Raw genomic sequence first — 26,111 nt, 5'->3', positions numbered from 1 at the left:
GTTGCTGTGCATGGGCTTTCTCTGGTTGCGGCGAGTGGGGGCTACTCTTCATTGCTGTGCGTGGGCTTCTCATTGCGGTGGCTTCTCTTGTTGCAGAGCACGGGCTCTAGGCCTGTGTCATACAACATCCTCGCTTTAACTATCCTTTCTACTTGTATTCTCTTTTCAAAATTTGTACCTAGAGATACTGCCCTGATACAGCAAGAGAATAAGTAATGAGTGCATTTGCTGTGTCCCTTCTCTGATGACAAGAATGAACAAGATGACAGCCAGTGCACAAACATGTCAGGCACTGTTCTAAATGGTGGCGAAAAGCAGTAAACCAGAAAGAGTTACAGCTCTCCTAGAGCCTTACATTCCGGGTGAAAGGAGACCAGCATTAAATGTGCAAACAAAAGTTTCGGATCTGAAAGTGCTGTGACCAGAGTAAACAGAGTGATGTGGTAGAGAGTAACTCCAAGTGATGCTTTAGCTAGAATGGCCAGAGAATGCCTCTGAGAAGGTAATGTTTTCACTAAGACTTGAGTGGTGAGAAGGAGGCAGTTTATGAAGATCTTCGAAAAGAATGTTTCAAGTTGAGGGCATAGAAAATTCAGAGGCCCTGAGATGGGAAGGAGCTTGAATGAGGGAAAGGAAGGTCACTGTGGCTGGAATAGGGGATGTGGTGATGAGACAAGCCTTGAGGGCATAAAGAACTTGGGATTTTAATTTAGCTACAAAGGACTTTAAAACAGGGATATGACCAGATTTAGGATATTGAAAGCTCATCTTGGCTGCTTTATGGAGGAGTGGGCAAGAATGAAGAAGGCAGGGAGACCAATTGAAAGATTATTCTGATAGTCCAGGTGAGATGTTGATGAGTTGGACTAAGATCGCAGAAGTGGGAATTGAGAGAAATTGTCATATTTGGGATATGTTTTTGAGGTTGTCTTGACATGAATTGCTCATGGATTGGTTATGGAGTGCAAGGGAAGGAGGTTTTTGGTTTGTCCAACTAGAAGGATAGCTGTACACTTAGATGAAAAGAATTGGAGGTGGTAGTGCGGTGTAGGTGTTGCATGTAGATTGGTAATTCTGTTTCAGGGCATATTAAATATCTTAAGTAGAGATGCAGTCAGACATACATAGCTGGAGCTCAAGGGAGAGATCTGGGCTGTAGATGGAAGTTTGAATATCATATAGTACCCATGTGATTGGTAGAGATGAACTGTATTAGTTTTGGTAGGGCTGCCATAACAAAGTACCACGAACTTTGTGCTTCAACAACATAAATTAATTTTCTCACAATTCTAGAGGCTACAGGTCCAAGATCAAGGAGTCAGCAGAATTGGTTTCTTCTGAGGCCTCTTTCAACTTGGCTTATAGATGGACTTTATCTTTATATGGTCTTTCCTCTATGTATGTTTATGTCCTAATGTCCTCTTTTTTTTTTTTTTTTTTTTTTGCGGTACGCGGGCCTCTCACTGTTGTGGCCTCTGCCGTTGCAGAGCACAGGCTCCGGACGCGCAGGCTCAGCGGCCATGGCTCAACGGCTCAGCCGCTCTGCGGCATGTGGTATCTTCCCGGACCGGGGCACGAACCCGTGTCCCCTGCATCGGCAGGCAGACTGTCAATCACTGTGCCACCAGGGAAGCCCATGTCCTCTTTTTATAAGAACACAGTAATATTGAATTAGGACCTACCCCAATGATCTCATTTTAATTTGGTTACCTCCTTAAAGACCCTATCTGCAAATATAGTCACATTCTGAGGTACTGGCTGTTAGGACTTCAGCATAAGAATTTAGGGGCGGGGGACACAATTAAGCCCATAACATGGCCTAAGGGGAGAATATAGCTAGAAGAGGACCAAAGGTAGATTACTGCAGCACTTAATCTTTTGAAGCTCAGAGAAGTAAGCTAGCAGAGAAGACTGAGGGCACTTAAGGTCAGAAAAGTCAGTAAGCATGGCTTAATTCTCTTAAAACTTAAAGAAGCTCTCTTAGAGGCCTAAGAATAAAGGAAAGAAAAAAGAAGCAAAAAGATGGGAGAGAGGAAATTTACTGGGGATATTGAGAAGTAGAGTTTAAGAAAAGAACATAATGTGGTTAGAGGCAATTAAATAGGCTGGAACATTTTAGTTTGATTTGGTACAAATATAAAGACCCAGCATGTATTAATTTTACTGAATTGTTGCCTGAAATATTAAACCAGATTATATCTGTATTTCTTCCAGCTTCATAAAATTCTTGGAGATAAGGTGAACAATACTGCCGTAATTGAAAAGCAGGTGCTAGAACTTTGGGACAGACTGTATCATTCTTGGTTTGTAAAGGTAAGTTATTTTAGCTAAGGATTTCAGTTGTAAACTAATAGTGTCCTTTTATTTTATGGACTCATTGACTAGGTAGGATTGTGTTAACATTGGGGTTTTATTTATTGACATTTTTAAGCTGCAAGTTCTTTTTTTTTTTTTTTTTTCTTTTACGGTATGCGGGCCTCTTACTGTTGTGGCCTCTCCCATTGCGGAGCACAGGCTCAGCGGCCATGGCTCACAGGCCCAGCCGCTCCGCGGCATGTGGGATCTTCCCGGACCAGGGCACGAACCCGTGTCCGCTGCATCGGCAGGCGGACTCTCAACCACTGCGCCACCAGGGAAGCCCAAGCTGCAGGTTCTTAAACCTCAGGTCACTAAAAGTCAGCTTGAATTGATGATTAGTCTCCATGGCAGAACCCACCAGTCTCTGGTGTATCAGTATTCCATCCTCTGTTCATTACTATCAACAGCATCCCATCCTCTAGACCAGATTTGTACAGTAGAAATGTAATGAATGCAAGTCATACATGTTAATTTTTCTAGTGGCCACATTTAAAAAAAAACTAGGACAGGTGAAATTAATTTTAATAATGTATTTTACTTAACCCAGTATACCGAATATATGTCATTTCCATATGGAATGAATAAAAAAATTTAATGAGGTTTTATATATATACATATAATTTTTTCCATTTTTGGATTAGCCACATTTTAGGTACTCAGTAGCCATATGTGGGTAGTGGCTGCTATTTGGGACAATACAGATTCAGACTAAGAACTTTTCTCTTTGAGGACGTGAAAATAGATCCAAAAGTTTAGAGAGATTTATTTTATTTTAAATAAACCTTTAATGCTACTTGTGCTGATGTACTCCAATTTCAGAATTTATGACGAAAAATAGTATCATTTTTCATTAAATATAAAAATGATGGTTTGAAAGCAGCTAGTTGTGCCAGGCTGTTCTGTACACTGCGTTGGCAAGGCCTGTGGGCCATTAGGAGCTGTGCTGTGGAAGATGCCCATCCAGGGGAAGGAGATAGAGTGGGGCAGAGTTAGTGGTTGGTTTTTCCCTGGGTTGATCTAAACAGAAGAGAAACATAAATAAATCTCTTAACTTGGGGTTTGGGGGTAGGAGGGCTTGATTTAAATTTGAATTTGTTGCTCAGTGACCTGTTTGGCATTGTGTACTCCTGCCCCAGGAGGAGTCGAAGGAACAGTGATGGTTTTTGTGGCTTTCCAAAGCTGGGAGTTAAAACTAACTGGGCGGGCTTCCCTGGTGGCGCAGTGGTTGAGAGTCCGCCTGCCGATGCAGGGGACGCGGGTTCGTGCCCCGGTACGGGAGGATCCCACATGCCACGGAGCAGCTGGGTCTGTGAGCCATGGCCGCTGAGCCTGCGCGTCCGGAGCCTGTGCTCCGCAACGGGAGAGGCCACAACAGTGAGAGGCCCGCGTACCGCAAAAAAAAACAAAAAAAACTAACTGGGGGATCTCTGGGTAGATATCTGCTGAAGAGCCATACTTTTGGAAAGGTTGTATCCACTTCTTCTGCTGACTCTGGGGCTTCTGCTTACAGACAAACAGCTTTTACTGTCCCTCACCCCCTTTGAGCTTCACTTATGGTCCAGGGTGGTCAGTGTTTTAAAAGCATAGGTTTGTAAGTGGGTAAGTGCATTGCTTTCTTTACCTGTTTTACTAGGATCTAATGTCTTCATTGCATAATGAAGGCAGGCATCACAGTGCTGTTTGAAAAAAGTGCGAGAATGGAAACACAAGAATGTTAAGAATCTACTTCTATTTCTAAATTTTAACCTTACCAGTCACTTTGTTTATACATCACATCACTCTTTCAAATCTGTTATTCCTGCATTTCTGCCAATGTAATTCTCTTCCAGATAGACAAGCTAGATTCCCCCGACCCTTGTTTTCCCCTGTTTTATTGAGATATGATTGACATATAACATTGTATTGGTTTTAGCTGTACCTTTTCATATTTCCCCTCTGCTTCCTTTAGCGTGTATGGAGGAGTAATAAGAGAGATGAGCAAAGGAGGAAAAAAGCAAAACTGGGAGACCAAGAGAAAGGTTAGAGGGGCTAAAAGGGAAAAATAAGATGAAAGTATATGCTGCGTTCCTGTTCAGTTGAACATACTGACGAGTAAAGTGTGTTCATGAACATACTTAGAAGGGAAGCTTTTAAGCTAGAATGAGACACAGTAACTAGAATGTAAACAGAAAAATATATTTCAGGTCTTTCGGTGGAGTTCTTTGTTGATTTCTTAAATAATAAAAAGTTTTTCACCTTTGTGCACTTACTAAATTGCTCAAGTGGACCTAAAACGAAATAGGCTACTTTTACCTCCTATTCTTTAGGTTAAGATGGAGATTTCATGTCTGAACTGTTCTATTCCATAGAATGTAACGCACTCTGGAAGGCTCAAAGGACACAAGATGCACATAAGTCGTCAGAATAGCTGGCTGGGAGACATTCTGGACTGGCAGGATATCGCTTCCTTTGTCCATGAGAACATTGAGACATTTCTTTCGGTAAGAAATAGTATTTATAGTTAAACTGGACTTAGAAACAAAAACAGAAACTCTAATTCCCAGTTTTCTTCACACACTGAAAGGCCTTTCGGTACCCTGTTTTTAATGCCATGACATTTATAGTTTGGAGAGTTCGAAATGCACTAGAAAGATGTCCAAAAGCCATAGGCCTCAGGTGTAACTCCCTGATGCCTCCTCTGTGGTTGAAGAGTAACCAAGAGATGCTGACTCAGGTAGCACACATAATGCTGTGGCTCTCAGATTCTGAGACGGTATCCTTGTCCCCTAGGCTGACCAGAATGTTCCCAGTTGGACCACTAGAGAGGGAGCCACCTTTGGTGGGTGAAGCCCTTTGGCAGATGGAAATATGGTTCCAGTCACATTAGAGAGACTGGATGTTTAAAGGCTTCGCTTATTATCATCCCACCTGTCCTTCCCTCATGCACCACCCACCTCTGCCTTGTTTACCAGAGGATCAAAGGCAGCAAGGAACAGCTTGCCGTGTTGCCGAGTTTCAGCGACTATTCTTCATTCCATAGCCTACTTTGTGAGGTATCTTGGTCTGTGGCCTTTCACAGAGATGAGAAGACTTCTCTTGTGAATAAACTTATAACTCTCATCATGTTAATAAAAGTGGAGGTTTGCTGTGCTAGATATTTTTAAAATTTAATTTTTATCAAAATAATAGATGACCATAGCTTAAAGGTCAAAAATGTTTTAAGGTTTTTAATAAAAAATAGCAGTGCCCCTGCTCTGTGCTTCCCCACTTCAGTCTCATTCTCCAAAAAGAGCTCTCAATTCTTTTAGCTTTCTCTGTATATTTACCTCTAAATTTCTTAAGTAATGTTTATGCTGCTCTTTCTTGGTTTTACAATATTATCTTTTGGCTTCCTAACATGGAAGATGAAGATACAAGTCCCTCAGTGCTTCCTTACAGCTCCCTTGGGGTTTTCTTATGACTCCTTTGGTCCCTTCACCCAGTCCCTTCACCCATCCCTGCACTCACATTTTCCCTTTCTCCCAATCGCCTAATGTAGCTACAACAGTTTGAAATTACATCTAGAAATTCATGTCCTTCAATTCTAAGAATGTTGTTTTTGATGATCCCTTCCCTCTGTTTTCTGTAGTCCAGTGGCTCTCAGATTTTGGTGTGAGGACTCCAAAGAGCTTTTGCTGATGTAGGTTCTATTGATACTTATTGTATTAGCAGTTAAAACTGAGAACTTTAGGGCTTCCCTGGTGGCGCAGTGGTTGAGAGTCCGCCTGCCGATGCAGGGGTCACGGGTTCGTTCCCCGGTGCGGGAAGATCCCACATGCCGCGGAGCGGCTGGGCCCGTGAGCCATGGCCGCTGAGCCTGCGCGTCCGGAGCCTGTGCTCTGCAATGGGAGAGGCCACAACAGTGAGAGGCCCGCGTACTGCAAAAAAACAACAACAACAACAAAAAAAACTGAGAACTTTAAAAATATTTATCAATTCACTAAAAAAAAAAATAACATTACTTGTTGACATGAAGGGCATGCTTGTTATGTCTGAAAAATAACCATTTTCCAAAACAAAAAAAATGATTTAGTGTGAAGAGTGGCTTTCTTTACATTTTTGCAAACCTGTTTAATTTTGCAAACCTCATATTTGTTTCTGCATTCAGTCTGTTGGAATATGTTGTTTTGGTTGAAGTATATGAGGAAATCTAGCCTCACACAGATATGTAGCTGGAAAAGAGGGTAGTCTTTTAATAACCTTTTCAGATCATCGTGACTATTCTTTGATACTACACCAAAACTCAACAAATGGTATTTCTTAAAGGTTAGTTGCAGTGTAGAATTTGAAACCGTATCAGTGAACTTTTTCTACTCCCCTATATTAAGGTCCCTTGATCTATCTTGGCTAGGAATGGATCTTCTACCCTTACATGATTTTGTAATGTGCACTGGTCATTTGGAATATTGGTTCACTAATATCTAATTCTAAATATTGACACGTTTTGTTATACAGTATTAAAAAAAGTTACATTCTTTAATATCACCACCTATCTCATCAGAACAAATTTTAAGAAACTGTCAAGGTCAGACCTTGATTGAACTTTTTGGTTTTATAATACCCAGCATCTCTTTCTCCTTTTCTGAACCTTTCTTCCTAATCCCTTTGAGTACATAGAAAAGTTACTAGATTGTTAGTGACTACCAGTCTACAATTAATGTATTCAGTTAATTTCTTAAGAATTACCACAGAGTATTTCCTATCAGTATGACCCAGAAACTATTTAAAAAATTTTTTTGATAAAAATTCCAAAGTGACTGAATTCCCCAAAAGAATGTTTGTAAAAATCACAAGTAAGGGCATTGTTGGTTTGTTTCTTAGAATCAGTGGCAGTATTCATTCATTCTTTATCCCATAAGGTCAAACAGTCAATCATGCATATTTTTGTAGGCATCATGAAGCATTTTCAAGATTTTATGTAAGGAGTTATTGTAAATGAAACTAGCCTGCCAAAGGCCTCTTGTGAAGGCTGAGCTGAGGTTTGCAGGAAATGCTGAGGACAACAAAATATGCCTTTATAAGTGGTACATTTGAGGTAGGAAAGGAATGGATAGGCCTTTCATGGAAGAGATGGTATAACTTGAGCATATGACAAAAAACAGAACTTCTCTTTTGGAAAGGGCAGCAAAATAAAACCAGCCATTAGGAGTTCTGGTCCTAGGTCTAGTTCCGCTTATTAGCTTCATGCCCTTGGGCAAGTTTTTAAAAATCTCTGAGCTTCAGTTTGTATATCTGTAAAATAAAGATGATATCATCTACATTGCTTCCCTCGCTGCATTGCTGTGAGGTTTATGCGAGCATTTTGAAAACTATAATGGAAGGTGTTTTTCTGATCATCTTGCTTCCTTGTTTTTCATTAAGAGGAAGGATAGTCCTCTTGGGGAGAATAATAGAACAGACATTATCATATGGGACTTTAAGTTCATGAAGAGATAGGAAATATCTATAACACACCTACGTGAAAACACGTAGGTGTGTTATAGATATTATACATCTTCTTTCAGTAATATTTAACATGTATTAACATCTGGTTTTAGTGAATTTGCAGGTGATGGATCAGATGAACTCAATAGGTCTTGATATAGGGTCATTATCTGTCTGAGGAAAGGTTTTCAGCTGCAGAGCTCTGACCCCATCTGTTCATTTCTTTTATTGTGACTTTAGTGAAGTCATTGAAGTGACGCTTTTGTGTTTGTTGTTGGTTCTAAGTTGAAGATGGCAAGTCGGTGGGGGAGGTATAGCTAATCAGACTAATGTTAGAATTTCTTGGCCTGTGCTTGTGGTCCTACAAGCTACATACAACTACAGGTTGCATTCTGGCATATTCTCCTGTAGGTATTTTTTCTATGCGTGCCATTTTCATAGTTATAATCATGCTATAAATAAGCTTTTTTGTCCTGTTCTTTAAACTTAGCATTGTATCATAAAATATTTTTCTGTGTTATAATAGAGATTTTTTTTTTTTTGCGGTATGCGGGCCTCTCACCGTCGTGGCCTCTCCCGCTGCGGAGCACAGGCTCTGGACGCGCAGGCTCAGCGGCCATGGCTCATGGGCCCAGCCGCTCTGCGGCATGCGGCATCCTCCTGGACCGGGGCACAAACCCGTGTCCCCTGCATCGGCAGGCGGACTCTCAACCACTGCGCCACCAGGGAAGCCCAATAGAGATGTTTTAATGGCTGCCTGTTATTATTTGTAGTACATTCACCATAATTTACTTAACCATTTTCCTTACTAATCAACATTCAAATGTTTTCAGATAAAATAATACTCAGTTCCTGTTGTTTCAGTTTATGGTAGTAAAACACTCCATGAGAGCACACTAGACAGCTGTAGAAACTTCTTTCCTGAGGATGAGTTCTAATATTTAGCCTTCCCTCCTCGCCAGATCTTAGAGTCCCTGTGGATCGTGATGAGCCGGAACGTGAGCCTGCTCTTCACCACTGTCACCACGCTCCTGGCCATCCTCTTCTATAGCGGGACTGCCCTCCTCAACTTTGTCCTGTCTCTGGTATGTACACACAGATGAGTACGTGTCACACTCCTTCTGCAGTAAAGCATATTCTTGGTTCCATTTATGTTTCCTTCCTGTAGTTTCCAAATGTGATATTTTAGGAGATACTGTCCTTTGTTTTGCAGATAATTTTCCTGACCACACTATTTTATCTGTTAAGTTCCAGTGATGAGTACTACAAGCCAGTGAAGTGGGTGATAAGCCTGACACCACTATCTCAGCCAGGTCCTTCTTCTAATATTATTGGCCAGTCTGTGGAAGAAGCTATCAGGTAGGGAAAAGATTTATGCTGTTCTTACTTCCTTCAGAAACTGCTCTCCATGAGAGGCCCATTTTTCTGTCTTGAGCCTTCCTGGTAACATTCAGTGCTAAGCTATTGAGGGACGCTGGTATTTTCAAATTTTTTTTCTTTTTTTTTTTTGCGGTACGTGGGCCTCTCACTGTTGTGGCCTCTCCCGTTGCGGAGCACAGGCTCCGGACGCGCAGGCTCAGCAGCCATGGCTCACGGGCCCAGCCGCTCCGCGGCATGTGGGATCTTCCCGGACCGGGACACGAACCTGTGTCCCCTGCATCGGCAGGCGGACTCTCAACCACTGCGCCACCAGGGAAGCCCCTGGTATTTTCAGATTTTTAACATCTCCTTTGAGAGGATAATGTAAAACAGTTTTAATATCTTACTCTCAAGCCTGTGATGTACAAAGGTCTAATGGCCTGTCCCCAGGCCCTTGCTGCAGCTTCTAATCATCACATAATTTGCTCGGGAGAAGGCCCTCCTGCACCCTGCACCACACATACACCTCAGCTTCTCTCAGAACCCTCCTTGTATTCTCAGGAATTCTAGCTTTGCTTGGGGAGGAGAGTAGGTGGCCTTCCTGTTTCTTCCTCTGTCGCTCTGCAGCCAGGCTGTGTCCTCTGCAGAGGGTAGTTTGGATACCGGAAATGCAAAATTTGGGGTTATTTCCAAGTCACGCGCTCTGTGTGTATCGCAGGTTCCAGCCAGAAATTTCCATCATGTCTTCTGGGGTCTATGTATTGCAGGCTTGATTTCTGAATGAGATGATTCTTCAGCTTTTATTCTTCATATCCTCTTTCCAAGTCACTGATGCCTTTTTCTTTTTCCTCTTCATCATGTCAGGTAGGGAGAGGCCTTTTGCAGCCTTGTCTCAGCTCCTTCCCAAAACTTTGTCCCTCATTGCTCTAACTCATTAATAAGACTCTACTTCATTTTGACTTCTTATGAATAGCTACTCAAATGAAATCCTCATGTTATCCATTAGAGCTCCTTTTTCTAATAAGCTGTTAGGCGGTCTAAAGCTTTTCTTGAATAGTGAATCTTTGGCTGGCATTTCTGTTTCCACATACTTTTAAGAAAATGGTAATTTCTTGAAACTAGTCTGCCACAGAAATGTTGATTTGACCTGATAATTCTGTCTGACTGATTTTGGCTTATTTTTTCACTGTGTTCATGTAACAGCTGGTGAGGATACCACTTTGATCTTTGGAAAACCCTTGGTTACATTCAAATAGCATGCATGCACCTAAAATATATTTTCTCTGGAAACTTTGCTAGGTTTTCTGTTTTTCCTCCTACTTTATTGGACAGTAGGTGGGATTAAAACCAAAAAAGCTCTTATCCCCTTTGGTGCTCCCAGGTATCCACATGGAGCCATCCATGTAAATATTCTGGGTTTGGGAGTATATTGTCTACTGTAACAGCTTTCAGGGTGAAGTTGTCTTCAGGAAAGATACTTGCTGGCTTTAGCATCCCTTCTAAGCCTATTTGACCATTGGTTTTCATCTTTATTAATCTATCAATAGATTAACTTTAGTGTATCTAAGTGACATCTGTCTCAAAAAAGTTTATGCAAATACTTTACCAAAAAGGAAAAATAACTTTCTATCTTCCCAATAGGATAAAGCTATGGAATCAGCCATATCAAAGGCTGCCATAATCCTCTAGTCAGTGTGACTTAAGCCAAGTCTTACAGAAAAGTATCTAGCTTGTCCATAAAGAACTTCAAGAAAGATACTTCTTTTTCCTGAAGTAACCTTTACTAGCACAGCTGGCCATCCTCTAAATGTCTGTCATTGAGTCATTTTTTTTTTTATACCAAATATGCCACCTCCTTTGTTTTAAAGATTATTCTTTAATGTCATGGTTCCTTGGAACTGGTAAGCAGAGCTGTGATTTGTACCTAAGTCCAGCTGATTGAGATCACACATTCTTCTGGTATACCATGATGCCTTCTTCCAGGAGATGGTTGGAACAAAAGATGATGAATTAAATTCGTGGTACTGTTAAGACTATTCACATGGACACATGAGGCTGGCAGCTGGAAATTTAGTTCTTTGCAGAGAAAGACAAATATCACATGATATCGCTTATACGTAGAATCTAAAAAAAGGATACAAATGAACTTATTTACAAAACAAATAGAAAAAAATTTATGGTTACCAAGGCTGGAGGGAGGGTTAAATTAGGAGCTTGGGGTTAATAAAATACACACACTACTGTATGTAAAATAGATAACAAGGGCTTACTGTATAGCACAGGGAACTATACTCAATATCTTGTAATAACCTATAATGGAAAAGAATGTAAAAAAGAATATATATATTCATATATATGTATAACTGAATCTTTGTATAACTTTGTTATGTATGTATAACTGTACACTTTACTGTACACCTGAAACTAACAGAACATTGTAAGTCAACTATATTTCAATAAAAATTTTAAAAAATTAGGTCTTTGGTTCAGGAAGGAATTTGAGGTTAGAGAGCGTACAGTCATCTACATAGATATGAGGAAATATATGTCTTTTCACAGGTTAGATTTGCTTTATCTTCTTGGGATTGTACACACTAATTATGTACTATAAGAATAGCCCATGTCTTGGTTCTAACGTATACTCGTACAAAAACCATTCATTTTATCTTATTTTTTAAAATTTGTTTTTAACTTTTTATTTTGTATTGGAGTATAGCCGATTAACAATGCTGTGATAGTTTCAGGTGCAGAGCAAAGGTTAATGTTTTTTTATTGTGGTAAAAGTCACATAGAGGACTTATTTTTAATACAGAAAAAAAATTAACAACCAACACTACAATCCTAATTGTTCTCAAAATTGATAGATTTCTGTGAGTCTGAAAAATATGGTACAGACGAGATAACTTGTTATATAGGCTGGGCCATTTTTCTAACCACAGCTATATCAAGTTATATAAATTATAGATTGTAATTCAGGTTGATTTTTAGCAGCCTGAGAGCTTTTTATTTCTTTACTGGGTCAAATTCAAGGCTTAAAATATACAGTCATACATAGATACCTCTGAAGAACTTTCTCATATATGTAAGATAACAATGAGTTCTAGTTCTACAAGCTCCTGTCAGTTTTTTCATTCTTAAGGATTATGTTCAAGATGGAATATGTTTCTTCATGGAGAAAGATTTTAAGAGGAAAATATTATACAAATGATCATGAAAATATTATCATAATGCCCTGAGACTGAAGTTTAGTGTGTAAATTATCAGTGATGTTGGGTTTTATAAGCATCAGTCATTAGTTGTCATCAATGTTGCAGTTAAGTGAATTATTAAACTCATTTTATATGATCCATTAATAAGTTAAAAGTGGAATTGAAATTGGGAGTTAACTGCATGTCCAGACAGTGAAAGTGTCTTTGTTCTTCAAGCTTTGCCTTCTGAAATATGTGGCTACTAGATAATCACTGTCTCATTGAATTTCTGAACCTTAGTTATTTTTCTCCATTCTGAATGAGTATTCTTCTAAACCGAATACATTTGTGATTGGGTTTTCATTTCATGAATTTTTGAGTTAGTGGCATGCATCCGTTACCCCTAAACCATTTTCCTCCCCTTAGAGCATGTTGTGTCCTGAATGTTTGCATCACACCCTTCTTCCCCGATGCTCCATTCTGCTTGCTCTGGTGGAGATATTGCACATTACTAAGTTGCATGTTGTCACGGCCTCAGTGCAATTTAGTGTGTGTGATATTTTCACATGAGTGCATGCACACGGGTAGGGCTCTTGCTTGTGGGATTACAGCTTTTCAGGGCCGGTGGGTGCGAGTCCTAGTGATGAATTTGATGGGAGAATGTGTGTACTGTGAGATTTTTGGTGAACATGCTTCCCTCCAGTTTTGCAGAATTAAAAGTATTTGGGTTAAAAAAAAAAATCAGCGTCGATCATTTAGTAAATCAGTATTTCCAGATTTTACTGGAAATATTAAATATTCATTAGAAAGAAATTCTTGTGGATTGAAGGTTATAAACATTATTTGTTTAAATTAAAATGTATAAGGAAGAGTTTAAAGCTGTAAGAAAATATATTTTCATTTATTTGAAGAGATCTCCTAACGCTGAAATAGAGAGGCAGAATCTCTTATGCATGTTTGGAAAATTAAAATTAGTAGAGTTCTTAAATAATAACCAAGTCAGTAAATATAATGCCTTTTTAACCTACTTGATTAAAGATCAGTTTAATAAGCTTAAACCTTTGCTTCAAGTTTCCAAGGGAAATGACTTTTAAAAACTTTGTCTTGTATTTAGTTTCTCTTTGTGGTGCTTTAAAAATTGCTAAGTTCATTTTAATGAACTTAGGCTCATAATAGAGCTAGTGTTGAGATACAAATGTTTGCTATTTGCGTATGTAATTGAAACAACCTCTTGTTGGTTTTTTTAATTAGCACTAGAGTAAGTATCCATGATCGGTAGGCACTGTCAAAGACACAAAACAACGTGTTAATTAAATAAAAATATTGAATTAGTATTTACTGCTGCCAAGGACTCCACACGATTTAATGTGATGCCATGGTCGTACGCTTGTGTGTGTGATTCACAGTTATTTCCAGTGGGGATGGAAGGCGTCTGTGGGAACAGCTCTCCCTGAGCCCCTCACCAGCACGCTAGGTCTGCGTGCACAGCGTGACCATTCCCCTCTGGAATGGAAATCCAGTGTCAACCAAGTTTCTGTACCTTTTACTGTGGAGCTGGGTCTCTGGGGTGGCTAGTGAATCAGGAAAGGGAGGGGGTTGTAATGAAGGGATCCCTGATTGGTCATTTTATACGCGGGGTCTCTGAACATGCCTGCCCTCTCCACTAGCTCACCTTCTACTTGAGGTGCACTGTGTGGCAGTGAGGGTAGACTACTGTTGTTCCCTGGGGAATGATAGTCTAATAGTCTTCCTGTCTGACCTTTAGAAAGAAAAGAGGGCAGAACCAGTGTAAGGAAATGTCAGGAGTAGGCAGAATTTGATTGTGGACTCTTTACTCTCCTTTTCTTTCTTTTCCCTTAGACTGTGCTTCCTACTTGTTTGTGGTCTAGGGCCCTGTGTACCCTGAGGGCACAGAGCTTCTTGACTATGGTTTTTCTTTCTCCCCACCCATGTCCTTGCTTCAAGTCTCACTCCATTAAAAGCAAGTCATCTGATGAAATCCTGAGTTGGCTGGCTAGTTCTCTCTCACTCAGTTTGGAAAAGTAACACAAATACTCTTTCAGTCAGAAATGAGAGGGCGCTGAGAGCAGAAGTAAAAAATTTGTGAAAACAACAGATTCATCTCAGAGTTTATAAAGGATAAACACAGAGCGCTGGTTAAGAATTAAAATTCTAACCAATCATTTGAAGTCAATTTAGGTCTCTGGTACAGAGGAGTTAGATATGTAGTTGTGTAAACGAGGCAGGGACACACAGACCTTTATGTGTCATAATTATACAAGTATAATTACACTTAGACAAAAAGCTGATTGTGTATCAACTTGGAACTTTTATTCACAGAGAGGTATGCTTAGATGAGGCCTAACTGGATGGGATGCGCTATGGCCTGCCTTCAGTAGAGGGGACCCCTGCCTTGTAACAGTCTCCATATGGCATGGGGCGGGGGAACATCTATAGGACTGTCTGACAGTGGACGGTCTCTGAGTGAGGATGTGGCCTTGTTAGAAAGGGGGAGCCTCCAGCTCAGGGGTTGGTGTCAGTCTCATCTGTTGAGCTAAATCAGGCCTGCTGAGCCAGATTAACTGAGCTACCGAAAGAGGGGAGGAAAAGAGCCTCCTGAGTCTTCTGAATTTGATTCTCCAACTGCTGAGTGCTGGGAAAGCCTGGAGATGTAGTTAGAGAACAACTCTCAGTCTTTAAAGAGTCACTGAAAAGAGGTGTCTTAGAAGGTGGAGCACACGCAGATATACTTCCACTCAAAAGAAAAGATTGGGACTTCCCTGGTGGTCCAGTGGTAAAGAATCCGCCTTCCAGTGCAGGGGACTCGGGTTTGATCCCTGGTCAGGGAACTAAGATCCCACATGCTGCGGGGCAGCTAAGCTCGTGCGCCACAACTAGTGAGCTCACACGCCTCAACGAGAGAGCCTGCGTGCCACAAGCTACAGAGCTCACATGCCCTGGAGCCCGTGTGCCACAACTAGAGAGAGAAAACCCCACACACCACAACTAGAGAGATGCCCGTACGCCACAATGAAAGATCCCGCATGCCTCAGCCAAGACCCCGTGTTCCACAACTAAGACCCGACGCAGCCAAATAAATAAATATTAAAAAAAAAAAGATTGAGGTGGATAGTGGAGGAAGACTGTATGCTACATGCATATGAGACTGGTGAACTTGATACCTGATAACAGTAGCTCCAATAATAGCCACTGTTATTGAGCACCAAGTGTGTGTCAGGTCAGTTACTGGGGACTCCAGATGCGTTGTCATTTAGCTTTTCATGAGCTGAATTGTTCTTTCTGCCTTACACCTTGAGGAGATGTGGTGTGATGTAGCAGGCAGTAACTTCTGGCTGGGTGTCCATAGACTATAGGTTTTCTCTGAATGGAGAGAGAAAAACAGTTGCTAACGTTTCTTTAAAATGTTAAACAGATACCATATTACCCAGCATCTTCACTCTAAGGCATTTACTGAAAAGCAGTGAAAGCATATGACCAAAACTTGTGCTTAAATGTTCATAGCAGCATTATTCACAATAGCCCCAAACTGGAAATAGCCCAAATGCCCATCAGCTGGTGAATGGATAAACAAATTGTGGTATATCCAGATAATGGAATACTACTCAGCAATTTAAAAGGAACAAACTACTGTGTGGGTGAACCTCAAAAGCATTGTACTAGGTTAAAGAAACCAAACACCAAAAGCTGTGTAATGACAGTGGGAATGTACTTGACACTACTGAACTGTACACTTAAAAATGGTTAAATAGTAAGTTTCATGTTATGTATATTTTACCACATTGTTTTTCAAAAGGTACATAATATATGATTCTGTTAGTACGAAATTCTAGAAAAGGCAAAACTGTAGTGACAGAAAGCATATCTAGTGGCTGTCAGAGACCAGGGCTCAGGGAGGGATTCACTATAACAGGGCATGAGGAAACTTTTTGGGAATGATGCTAACGTTCTATATTTTGATTCTGGTGGTAGTTATGCAACTGTATACATTTGTCAAAATCCACGGAATCATATGCTTAAAGTTGGTGAGTTTTATTGTTGGTAAATTATAGTTCAATAAAACTTATGTAGAAGAAAGAGAGGAGAAAAAATGGCTAGGAATTTGAAGGAGTTAAAAAATTCTCTTAGTAAATTATTAGAAGATTTTTCTCTGCTTTCTAAAAAACCGTGTGCCAGATCATAAGGTAGGGGAAATATATTGTCTTTACTTCCCTCATTGGGATACATGAAAATGTTTAGTTACTGCGAACAATAGATAGTGCATTTAGGGTCTACAAAATTACTTAAAAGTTGCCTTAGTGAGATTATTACCAACAGTCAATATTCCCAGAGCTAGAAGGAGACTGTTTTCCTACGAATGGTCCTTTTTGGATTGAGCTTTGCTTACTTGCCACCTAGAGGGGTGATTCAGTTGTGGTATTCCATTGCACTTTTTTTTTTTTTTTTTTTTAGAATCAGTTAAGATTTATTGAATTCTTACTATGTCCAAGGTTTATGATAAATATTTTACTTTTTTTTAAACATCTTTATTGGAGTATAATTGCTTTAAAATGGTGTGTTAGTTTCTGCTTTATAACAAAGTGAATCAGTTATACATATACATATGTTCCCGTATCTCTTCCCTCTTGGCGTCTCCCTCCCTCCCACCCTCCCTATCCCACCCCTCTAGGTGGTCGCAAACCACCTAGCTGATCTCCCTGTGCTATGTGGCTGCTTCCCACTAGGTATCTATTTTACGTTTGGTAGTGTATATATGTCCATGCCACTCTCTCACTTTGTCACAGCTTACCCTTCCCCCTCCCCATATCCTCAAGTCCATGCTCTAGTAGGTCTGTGTCTTTATTCCCATCTTAACCCTAGGTTCTTCATGACATTTTTTTTCCCTTAGATTCCATATATATGTATTAGCATACAGTATTTGTCTTTCTCTTTCTGACTTACTTCACTCTGTATGACAGACTCTAGGTCTATCCACCTCACTACAAGTAACTCAATTTCATTTCTTTTTATGGCTGAGTAATATTCCATTGTATATATGTGCCACATCTTCTTTATCCATTCATCTGTTGATGGACACTTAGGTTGCTTCCATGTCCTGGCTATTGTAAATAGAGCTGCAATGAACATTGTGGTACATGACTCTTTTTGAATTATGGTTTTCTCAGGATATATGCCCAGTAGTGGGATTGCTGGGTCGTATGGTAGTTCTATTTGTAGTTTTTTAAGGAACCTCCATCCTGTTCTCCATAGTGGCTGTATCAATTTACATTCCCACCAACAGTGCAAGAGTGTTCCCTTTTCTCCACACCCTCTCCAACATTTATTGTTTCTAGATTTTTTGATGATGGTCATTCTGACTGGTGTGAGATGATATCTCATTGTAGTTTTGTTTTGCATTTCTCTAATGATTAATGATGTTGAGCATTCTTTCATGTGTTTGTTGGCAATCTGTATATCTTCTTTGGAGAAATGTCTGTTAAGGTCTTCTGCCCATTTTTGGATTGGGTTGTTTGTTTTTTTGTTATTGAGCTGCATGAGCTGCTTGTAAATTTTGGAGGTTAATCCTTTGTCAGTTGCTTCATTTGCAAATATTTTCTCCCATTCTGAGGGTTGTCTTTTGGTCTTGTTTATGGTTTCCTTTGCTGTGCAAAAGCTTTTAAGTTTCATTAGGCCCCATTTATTTATTTTTGTTTTTATTTCCATTTCTCTAGGAGGTGGGTCAAAAAGGATCTTGCTGTGATTTATGTCATAGAGCGTTCTGCCTATGTTTTCCTCTAAGGATGTGATAGTGTCTGGCCTTACATTTCCATTGCACTTTGATGTCAACTTATTTTTGGCTTAAAAATTTTAAAACACCATAAGTTTGATCGAAATATCACATCTATATCTTTTCTCACCAGCCCCCCTTCCCCATTCTAGTCGGATTCTGTACTTTTTTTCTTAGACTTTGTTCTCATTAATCTTTCCATGATATTTGATATTATTATTCCCTCATTCTCAAAAGCTTCCTTCTCCCTTGCTCTCTGGGAATAGTGTACTCTAGTGATTTTCTTTCTACTAGAGAAATGATTTCATTATCTCTTTGGCTGGTGTATCTTTGTCCTTAGGTCCCTTATGAGAACAGAGCTCATTGCCCCATTCTTTCTAGGCTTGCCCCTTGGGATATCTTACCCTATCCTATGATTATTTGGTGTATCTCAAATTTCTTGTCCCAAGGTCGCTATTAAGCCTTGTCCCTTATTTCCAGCTACCTCCAGGGTATTTATTTTCATCATCCTTTTTCGACTTAACACTGCCCAAACTAAACATGTTCCCTTTTCTTCCATGTCCTCGCCCATTCTGGGGTTCTCCATGACTTTGAGACACTGCCATTCTTTCTCCCTCAGGTTTAAAACCTGAATCTCTCGTGTTCTTTTTTTCCTCCATGTCTTCTAATCAGTTACTGTTCGGATCTTTTATATTTCCTGTGGGCTATCTCCCTTACTTTAAGTCTTTTGGTATCTCTTTAGCCTGTGTCCTTATTGTTAGAGAGCCTATGGCACTTTTTTCAGTGAAAGCTGCTGGTCAGTATGACAAGGTTTCACAATTTTGAGAGCCACTCTGTCCCCAAATGCATGTCTCAGAACCCTATGAAATGACTGAGTCACTGTATTCCAGAGTTTGACTTACTCTCCCAGTACACCTCTTGGGATGCTTTGGAAAATCTTGGTGTGTCCTTTTGTGTGTACAGTGTTACATTGCTGCCACCGTCTCTGCTTTTTTCAATCACAAACAGCTTTTCCTTCTCTCACGAGTATATAAGCGTGCGTCCCGTGCACCCCACAGATTCCTGTTTTTTGTAACTTTGTGATACCTTGGGATAACTTAAGATTTGCTGCCTTTGTGCTCTCCCTGAGCAGTTCCTTATTTCTCCTCCTTATACAGTACTACCTTAATCTTCCAACTGAAAAGCAAAAATGAAGTACCTGAGATTGTGTATTTTCATTCCTATTAATCACGGAATATGTATGTCTGTTTTTACACCTCTTGTATTTTCCTCTCTGATTTTACTTCGGAATTAATAAGATTTTTTTGTAAATTCTCACCCAATGACCTGCATTCTTTGATAGCATTTTTATAAGTTACTTTGTAGGTTGGGTTGCATGGTTTAAGATGTGTGGGAGCATTTTTTTAACGAGAAGAAGGACTGATGAAGTACCGGCTATAGTATTCCTCACTTGCTCTTCCCAAAGAGGGGGGCTGGCCACAGCCTGGATGTCTCCAAATTTAACTACATCCTCAGAAATAAGATAGTCACACTTATTTTTCTTTCTCTTTATTTTGGTGGTGAGCGATCTGCTTTAGAAGTGAAGAGTTAATGAGTTATTTCAGTGAATAGGGTATTTTAAGGTGTTTTATTTCAGTTATCTTTTCATTAGAGAAATTTAAAGAACAGTTTAGTAAATCTATTTCAAGTTTTCAATACAAGATTTTTATGTTTCTCTGAAATAAAATGAAAAAAGCATTCTCAGGCCATTGGAAAAATTGAAGCTATTATCAGATTTGGATAAAGTAGCCAGAAGCCTAGGAATATTGATTTTTCTGAATCACAGTATGATACTGTGTTTATTTTCTTTCCCTTTTATCTTTGGACGTTCTAGAGGGGTGTTTGATGCTTCCCTCAAAATGGCTGGCTTCTACGGATTATACACCTGGCTGACTCATACTATATTTGGCATCAATATTGTCTTCATACCATCAGGTAACAACTGTATCATAACTTCTGCTGTCCTCTATTTAAGGAACATTAAGCCATTTTACATATACTGTCAGCTTCCTTAAATTTAAAGTGCTAAATTTTGAGATCTAATCTAGTCCAGATTAGGAGCAGAAATACGATTTGGAATGTTTATTTATTGCTGTATCCCCAGTAGTTAAAACAATACCCAGCACATAGGAAGCACTGCATAAATAACAAATACTTATTTGTTAATTGATCATACTGTTCTGGAAAGGAATGAGTGTAAAGTAAGGTCCTTCAGTTAGCAGGGTTATTTTTGGTGTTTTTATTGAAATTACACTTCATTTTTATTAGAAAGAAGCAAGGTAAAGAATATACGTTCTTATCCGAGATTTAGAAACTAATTTCTGATTTGGCTTTGGAATCAGTACAGATATTTGACCAGTGCTCTATAGTTATATCATAGGACTGTACAGTTGTCCTTTGGTATCCCTGAGGGTATGGTTTCAGGACCCCCTGAGGATACCAAATTCTGCGGATGCTCAGGTCCTTTGGCCCTCTGTATTTGCAGGTTCCACATCTGAGGATATGGAGGGCCACCTGCATACGTATTAACTAACCATTGATTGAGAATAACAACTGTGGGACACTAAAATTTTGTTGCTTAAGAACAGATTCATGAAGTAAACACACACTTCAGAAAGATTTTCATGATCCAGTTTGAAGATCTTGGACCTCATTCAACTAGCAAATTCAGTTAAACAGGGCATATCATTCCCCTAAAATTTGAGTTTGTATTTGTTTAACTTGTTCTGGTGGAAATTTTTAAGTAGTAGGAGCTAGTGATTAGATTCTGCTGTCTTGTTATTGCTTTGCTGATGATAAGTTGCTTTTTCTTCTTTTAATCTTTGTTAGCTTTAGCAGCAATCCTTGGAGCAGTGCCATTTCTAGGCACATATTGGGCAGCAGTACCTGCAGTTCTAGACCTGTGGCTTACACAAGGCTTAGGATGCAAAGCCATCTTACTGTTGGTTTTTCATCTCTTGCCGACATACTTTGTAGATACTGCCATCTATTCTGATATATCAGGGTAAGTATTCCACAGAACTTCTGAAGTTGGTGATGAATCATATCTAGGAATTTCTTTGGCCTTTTTTTTTTTTTTTTTTTTTTGTGGTACGCGGGCCTCTCACTGTTGTGGCCTCTCCCGTTGCGGAGCACAGGCTCCGGATGCACAGGTTCAGCGGCCATGGCTCACGGGCCCAGCCTCTCTGCGGCATGTGGGATCTTCCCGGACCGGGGCACGAACCCGTGTCCCCTGCATCGGCAGGTGGACTCTCAACCACTGCGCCACCAGGGAAGCCCTCTTTGGCCTTTTTTAAGAAGATTTTTTTTTTTTCCTTTTGGGCATGGGAGAAAGGACTGGTGGTAGGATTTTCAGTGAAGTAATCTTTTGTGATCCCACTGATATAATCAAAGTTTAATTTAATTAATATAATTTGCAAGGTATGCTATTTTGTTATAAGTTTTATTTACAATACATGAGACTAAAAATTGTGAATAATCCTCTGGTTTAGTGACATTTAACCTAGGAAAAAAGAATTACTGTACATACTTCAAAATAAAAATATTTTAAGTACGATAACAAGTTAGTAGTTATTTTCAGAACTTCTTTGCTTTCAGAGAAACACATTATTAGGTTCTAAGTTTGAGGATTTCCACGTAAAATGAAACCTCATCAAGTTCGTATCTGACAAGCAGTGCTTTCTTACTTTAGATATTATAGTATGGTTCTATGATGAATGCAGATTAAATTTAAGGCAGAAGCCAAACTTTGGCAATATAATAAATATCTGTTTTTGTAGGTTTTGATGTCTCTTAGAAATTGCATTCAGTAAATCAAGCTGATTCTCATTTAGTCACGTATCCAGATTAACATTGCTTATTACAATCTAGGATGTGACAAATATTGAATTTTATTTAGCTACTCAAATTCAGAATATGGCCCACTGAAACTATCATAATAGTTAATATTTTAAATTTTCTTTAAGTAAAACTCATCACAATAAGCGTAGACAGGGTCTAAGTTTACAGGAAGAGGACCCTTCAGTTAATTTGAAATTATGAAGAGACCAGTCATATGCTACCTTGTTTTCTCTCTAGTAAGTTAAAATAGAAAATAAATGATATAGAACAACTAAGAAGCCCCAAAGTTCCAGAGCAACAAGAAACAAGCAACTCCATAAGCAAGCCTTAGGGGAACTATTTTGCCTAAAACTTAAAGATAACAGGAGAACTTCATAGTGAGCTTAACTAACATTTAATAGTTGAAATTTAAACCATAAGAGTAGTTACATGATTTATAGTTAAGTGTTTTCATTTCTTTAAACTTTGCTGTAAATTTTATATCAGGGTTTTTAGCTAGAATTTAAGACTTAGATATAGTTCTATCTTAATAATAAAGTAACGCCTTATTTAACCAACATCATTAGGAAATGAAAAATTTTACGTAACTTGCTTTATTTTATTTTGTAATAAATTAAGCTTTTATTTAAAAGCTCCCACACTTTTTTTTTTTTAAGCTTTAAGCATTTTTGATAAAAATTTTCCTTAAATGTATTGTTTAGGGAAAATGCTTGCTTACATAGTGTAACATGGAATATTGCCCTAAATCCTTTTTGGAATGAAGAAGACAAATAAATTACAAATATAATTTATTGGTTTCCTGAAGACTAGCTCACCTTAAATGTTACTGAATTGTAATACAGTACAGGATATCCTTCCAAGGTATTTAGTTATTTTCCCTTCACTAAATTGTTCTAATCATCTGTGTTTAGAAACTAGAAACAAACAAAATATACCTTATTTCTAAGTCCCTCTTATGTCAGTGGTCATGTGTTATTATCAGTGTGCTGTGCTGCTGTAATCTACAGGTATGCCTCATTTTATTGTACTTCACTTTATTGCGCTTCGCAGATACTGCTTTTTTTTTTTTTTAAAACAAATCGAAGGTTTGTGGCAACGCTGTGTTGAGCAAGTCTATTGACACCATTTTTCCAACAGCATTTGCTCACTTTGTGTCTCTGTGTCATTTTGGTAATTCTTGCAATACTTCAGACTTTTTTATTATGTTTTTTATGATGATCTGTGATCAGTGATCTTTGATGTTACTATTGTAATTGTATTGGGGTGCTATGAACTACACCCATATAAGATGGCAGACAATTGATAAATGTCGTATGTGTTTTGACTGCTCCACCAACCAGCCATTCCCTTATCTTCTCCCTCTCCTTGGGTCTCCCTAGTCCTTGAGATACAGCAATATTGAAATAAGGCCAATTAATACCCTTACAGTGGCCTCTAGGTGTTCAAGTGAAAGGAAGAGACAGACATCTCTCACTTAAATCAAAGGCTAGAAATGATTAAACTTAGTGAAGAAGGTATGTTGAAAGCTAGGCCTCTTGAGTCAGTTAGCCAAGTTGTGAATGTAAAGAACAAGTTCTTGAAGGAAGTGAAAAGTGCTATTCCAGTGAACACACACGTGGTAAGAAAGCAAAGCAGCCTTTTTGCTGATACGGAGAAAGCTTTGGTATTCTGGATGGAAGATCAGACCAGCCACAACATTCCCTTAAGCCAGAGCCTAATCTGGAGAAAGACCCTAACTCTTCTCAACCCTGTGAAGGCTGTGAGGGGTGAGGAAGCTGCAGAAGAAATGTTTGAAGCTAGCAGAGGTTGGTTCGTAAGGTTTAAGGAAAGAAGCTGTCTCCAGAACATAAAAGTGCAAGGTGAAGCAGCAAGTGCTGATGTAGAAGCTGCAGCAAGTTATCCAGAAGGTCTAGCTAAAGAGAAATAATGAAAGTGGCTACATTAAACAGACTTTCAATGTAGACGAAACAACTTTCTCTTGGAAAAAGATGCCACCTAGGACTTTCAACGCCTGGCTTCAAAGCTTGAAAGGACAGGCTGGCTCTATTGCTAGGGGCTAATGCAGCTGGTGACTTTAAATTGAAGCCAGTGCTCATTTACCATTCCAAAAATCCCAGGGCCCTTAAGAATTGTGCTAAATCTACTCTGCCTGTGCTCAAGAAATGAAACAACAAAACCTCGATAACAGCACATCTATTTGCAACATGGTTTACTGAATATCTTAAGCCTACTCTTGAGACCTACTGGTCAGAAAAAAATGATTCCTTTCAAAATACTTTGGCTTGGGCTTCCCTGGTGGTGCAGTGGTTGGGGGTCCGCCTGCCGATGTGGGGGACGCGGGTTCGTGCCCCGGTCCGGGAGGATCCCACGTGCTGCGGAGTGGCTGGGCCCGTGAGCCATGGCCACTGGGCCTGCGCATCCGGAGCCTGTGCTCCGCAACGGGCGAGGCCACGGCAGTGAGAGGCCTGCGTACTGCAAAAAACAAAAACAAAAACAAAAACAAAACAAAACAAATACTTTGGCTTATTTGACAATGTACCCAGTCACCCAAGACCTCTGATAGAGATGTGCAATGAGGTTAATGTTGTTTTCATGCCTGTAATACAACATCCATTCTGCAGCCTGTGGTTCAAGGAGTAATTTCAACTATCAAGTCTTATTATGTAAGACTTTTCCCAGATCCTCTGATGGATCTGGGTAAAGTCAATTGAAAACCTTCTGGAAAGCATTCAGCATTCTAGACGCCATTAAGAACACTCGTATTTCATGGGAAGAGGTCAAAATATCAACATTAACAGAAGTTTGGAAGAAGTTGATTCCAACCCTCATGGATAACTTTGAGGGGTTCAAGACTTCAGTGGAAGAAGTAACTGCAGATGTGGTGGAAATAGCAAGAGAACTAGATTTAGAAGTGGAGTCTGAAGATGTAACTGAATTACTGCAGTCTCATGATAAAACTTTAATTTTCCAAGAAAGTGGCTTCTTGTGATGAGATCTACTTCTGGTAAAGATGCTGTGAAGATTGTTGAAATGGCAACAAAGGATCTAGTGTATTACATACACTTGGTTGATAAAGCAGAAGCAGGGTTTGAAAGGATTAACTCCCATATTGAAAGAAGTTCTGTGGTGGGTAAAATGCTCTCAGAGAGCATTGCGTGCTACAGAAAAATCATCTCTGAAAGGAAGAGTCAGTGGATGCAGCAAAACTTCATTGTTGTCTTGTTTTGAGAAATTGCCACAGCTGCCCCTGCCGTCAGCAACCAATCACGCTGATCAGTCAGCAGCCGTCACTATCGAGACAAGACTCGCCACTAGCAAAAAGATTACAATTTGCTGAAGGCTTACACGATAGTTAGCATTTTTACCAATCAGGTATTTTTAAATTAACGTATGTATATTTTTTTAGACGTAATGCTATTGTATACTTAAAAGACTACAGTACAGTGTGGACATAATTTTTATATACTCTGGGAGACCAGAAATTTCACGTGACTCACTTTATTGTGAGATTTGGCTTTATTATGGTGGTCTGGAACCAAACCTGCAGTATCTCTGAGGTCTGCCTGTGTCTTATTTCATTCCAGTTATGTCAGTGACACTGTGATAAGCTGGAAGACAGTTATGACTCTCCTATGAAATAAAAATCTTGGGCTTTTTATCAAATATTTTCCTCATGAGGCCTTTTATCACTACCTGTGTTAAAATCTGTGTTTTAGGAGGTTGCTAGAAGTCTAACTTATGAATAACAGGGATGTCATTGTATTGTTATCATCTTTATAAAAAAAGCATAATTAGTTGAACTACACACTTAATTGTGCCCACTCAATTTTTCTAGATGGAGGTAAACCTAACAGGTAGATTATATAACGAGTCCTAAGCTGACATTAACCCACCTCAGACAGCCCTGTAATGGTACCTGTTAACATTGCTGACTTCACTCCTTCAGTTGCTGGACCTATAAAAAGGCAAACGTCACACATGTAGGCAAGAAAATTTTTGCATCTTGTTATCTGCATTGAGGTAATCTGAAGAAAGCTGATAATGCAATCAAAAGGCAGGTGTATTACAGAATGAACATTGCGTTAGAGAATGTATTTCCG

The 26,111-nt window shown here is 39.4% G+C and overlaps 1 protein-coding gene across 3 annotated transcripts in view; it reads left to right on the top strand.

Annotated features, from left to right (window-relative positions):
• The window catches only part of TMEM245 (transmembrane protein 245), a 104,039-nt gene that overhangs the window by 61,326 nt on the left and 16,602 nt on the right, over positions 1–26,111 (top strand). For all 3 annotated transcript variants that reach the window (XM_033427472.2, XM_033427473.2, XM_033427474.2), the window contains 6 exons: positions 2,215–2,313; positions 4,707–4,838; positions 8,763–8,885; positions 9,014–9,159; positions 20,006–20,106; positions 21,001–21,175. In XM_033427472.2, coding sequence (XP_033283363.1) covers positions 2,215–2,313; positions 4,707–4,838; positions 8,763–8,885; positions 9,014–9,159; positions 20,006–20,106; positions 21,001–21,175 — 776 coding nt within the window. The remainder of the gene's footprint in view (positions 1–2,214; positions 2,314–4,706; positions 4,839–8,762; positions 8,886–9,013; positions 9,160–20,005; positions 20,107–21,000; positions 21,176–26,111) is intronic.

This window comes from Orcinus orca, chromosome 6 (genome assembly GCF_937001465.1).
Source record: "Orcinus orca chromosome 6, mOrcOrc1.1, whole genome shotgun sequence".
Classification (NCBI taxonomy): Eukaryota; Metazoa; Chordata; class Mammalia; order Artiodactyla; family Delphinidae; genus Orcinus; species Orcinus orca.
Note: the sequence above shows the minus strand (reverse complement) of the source record. Positions and strands in the feature narration are given on the sequence as shown.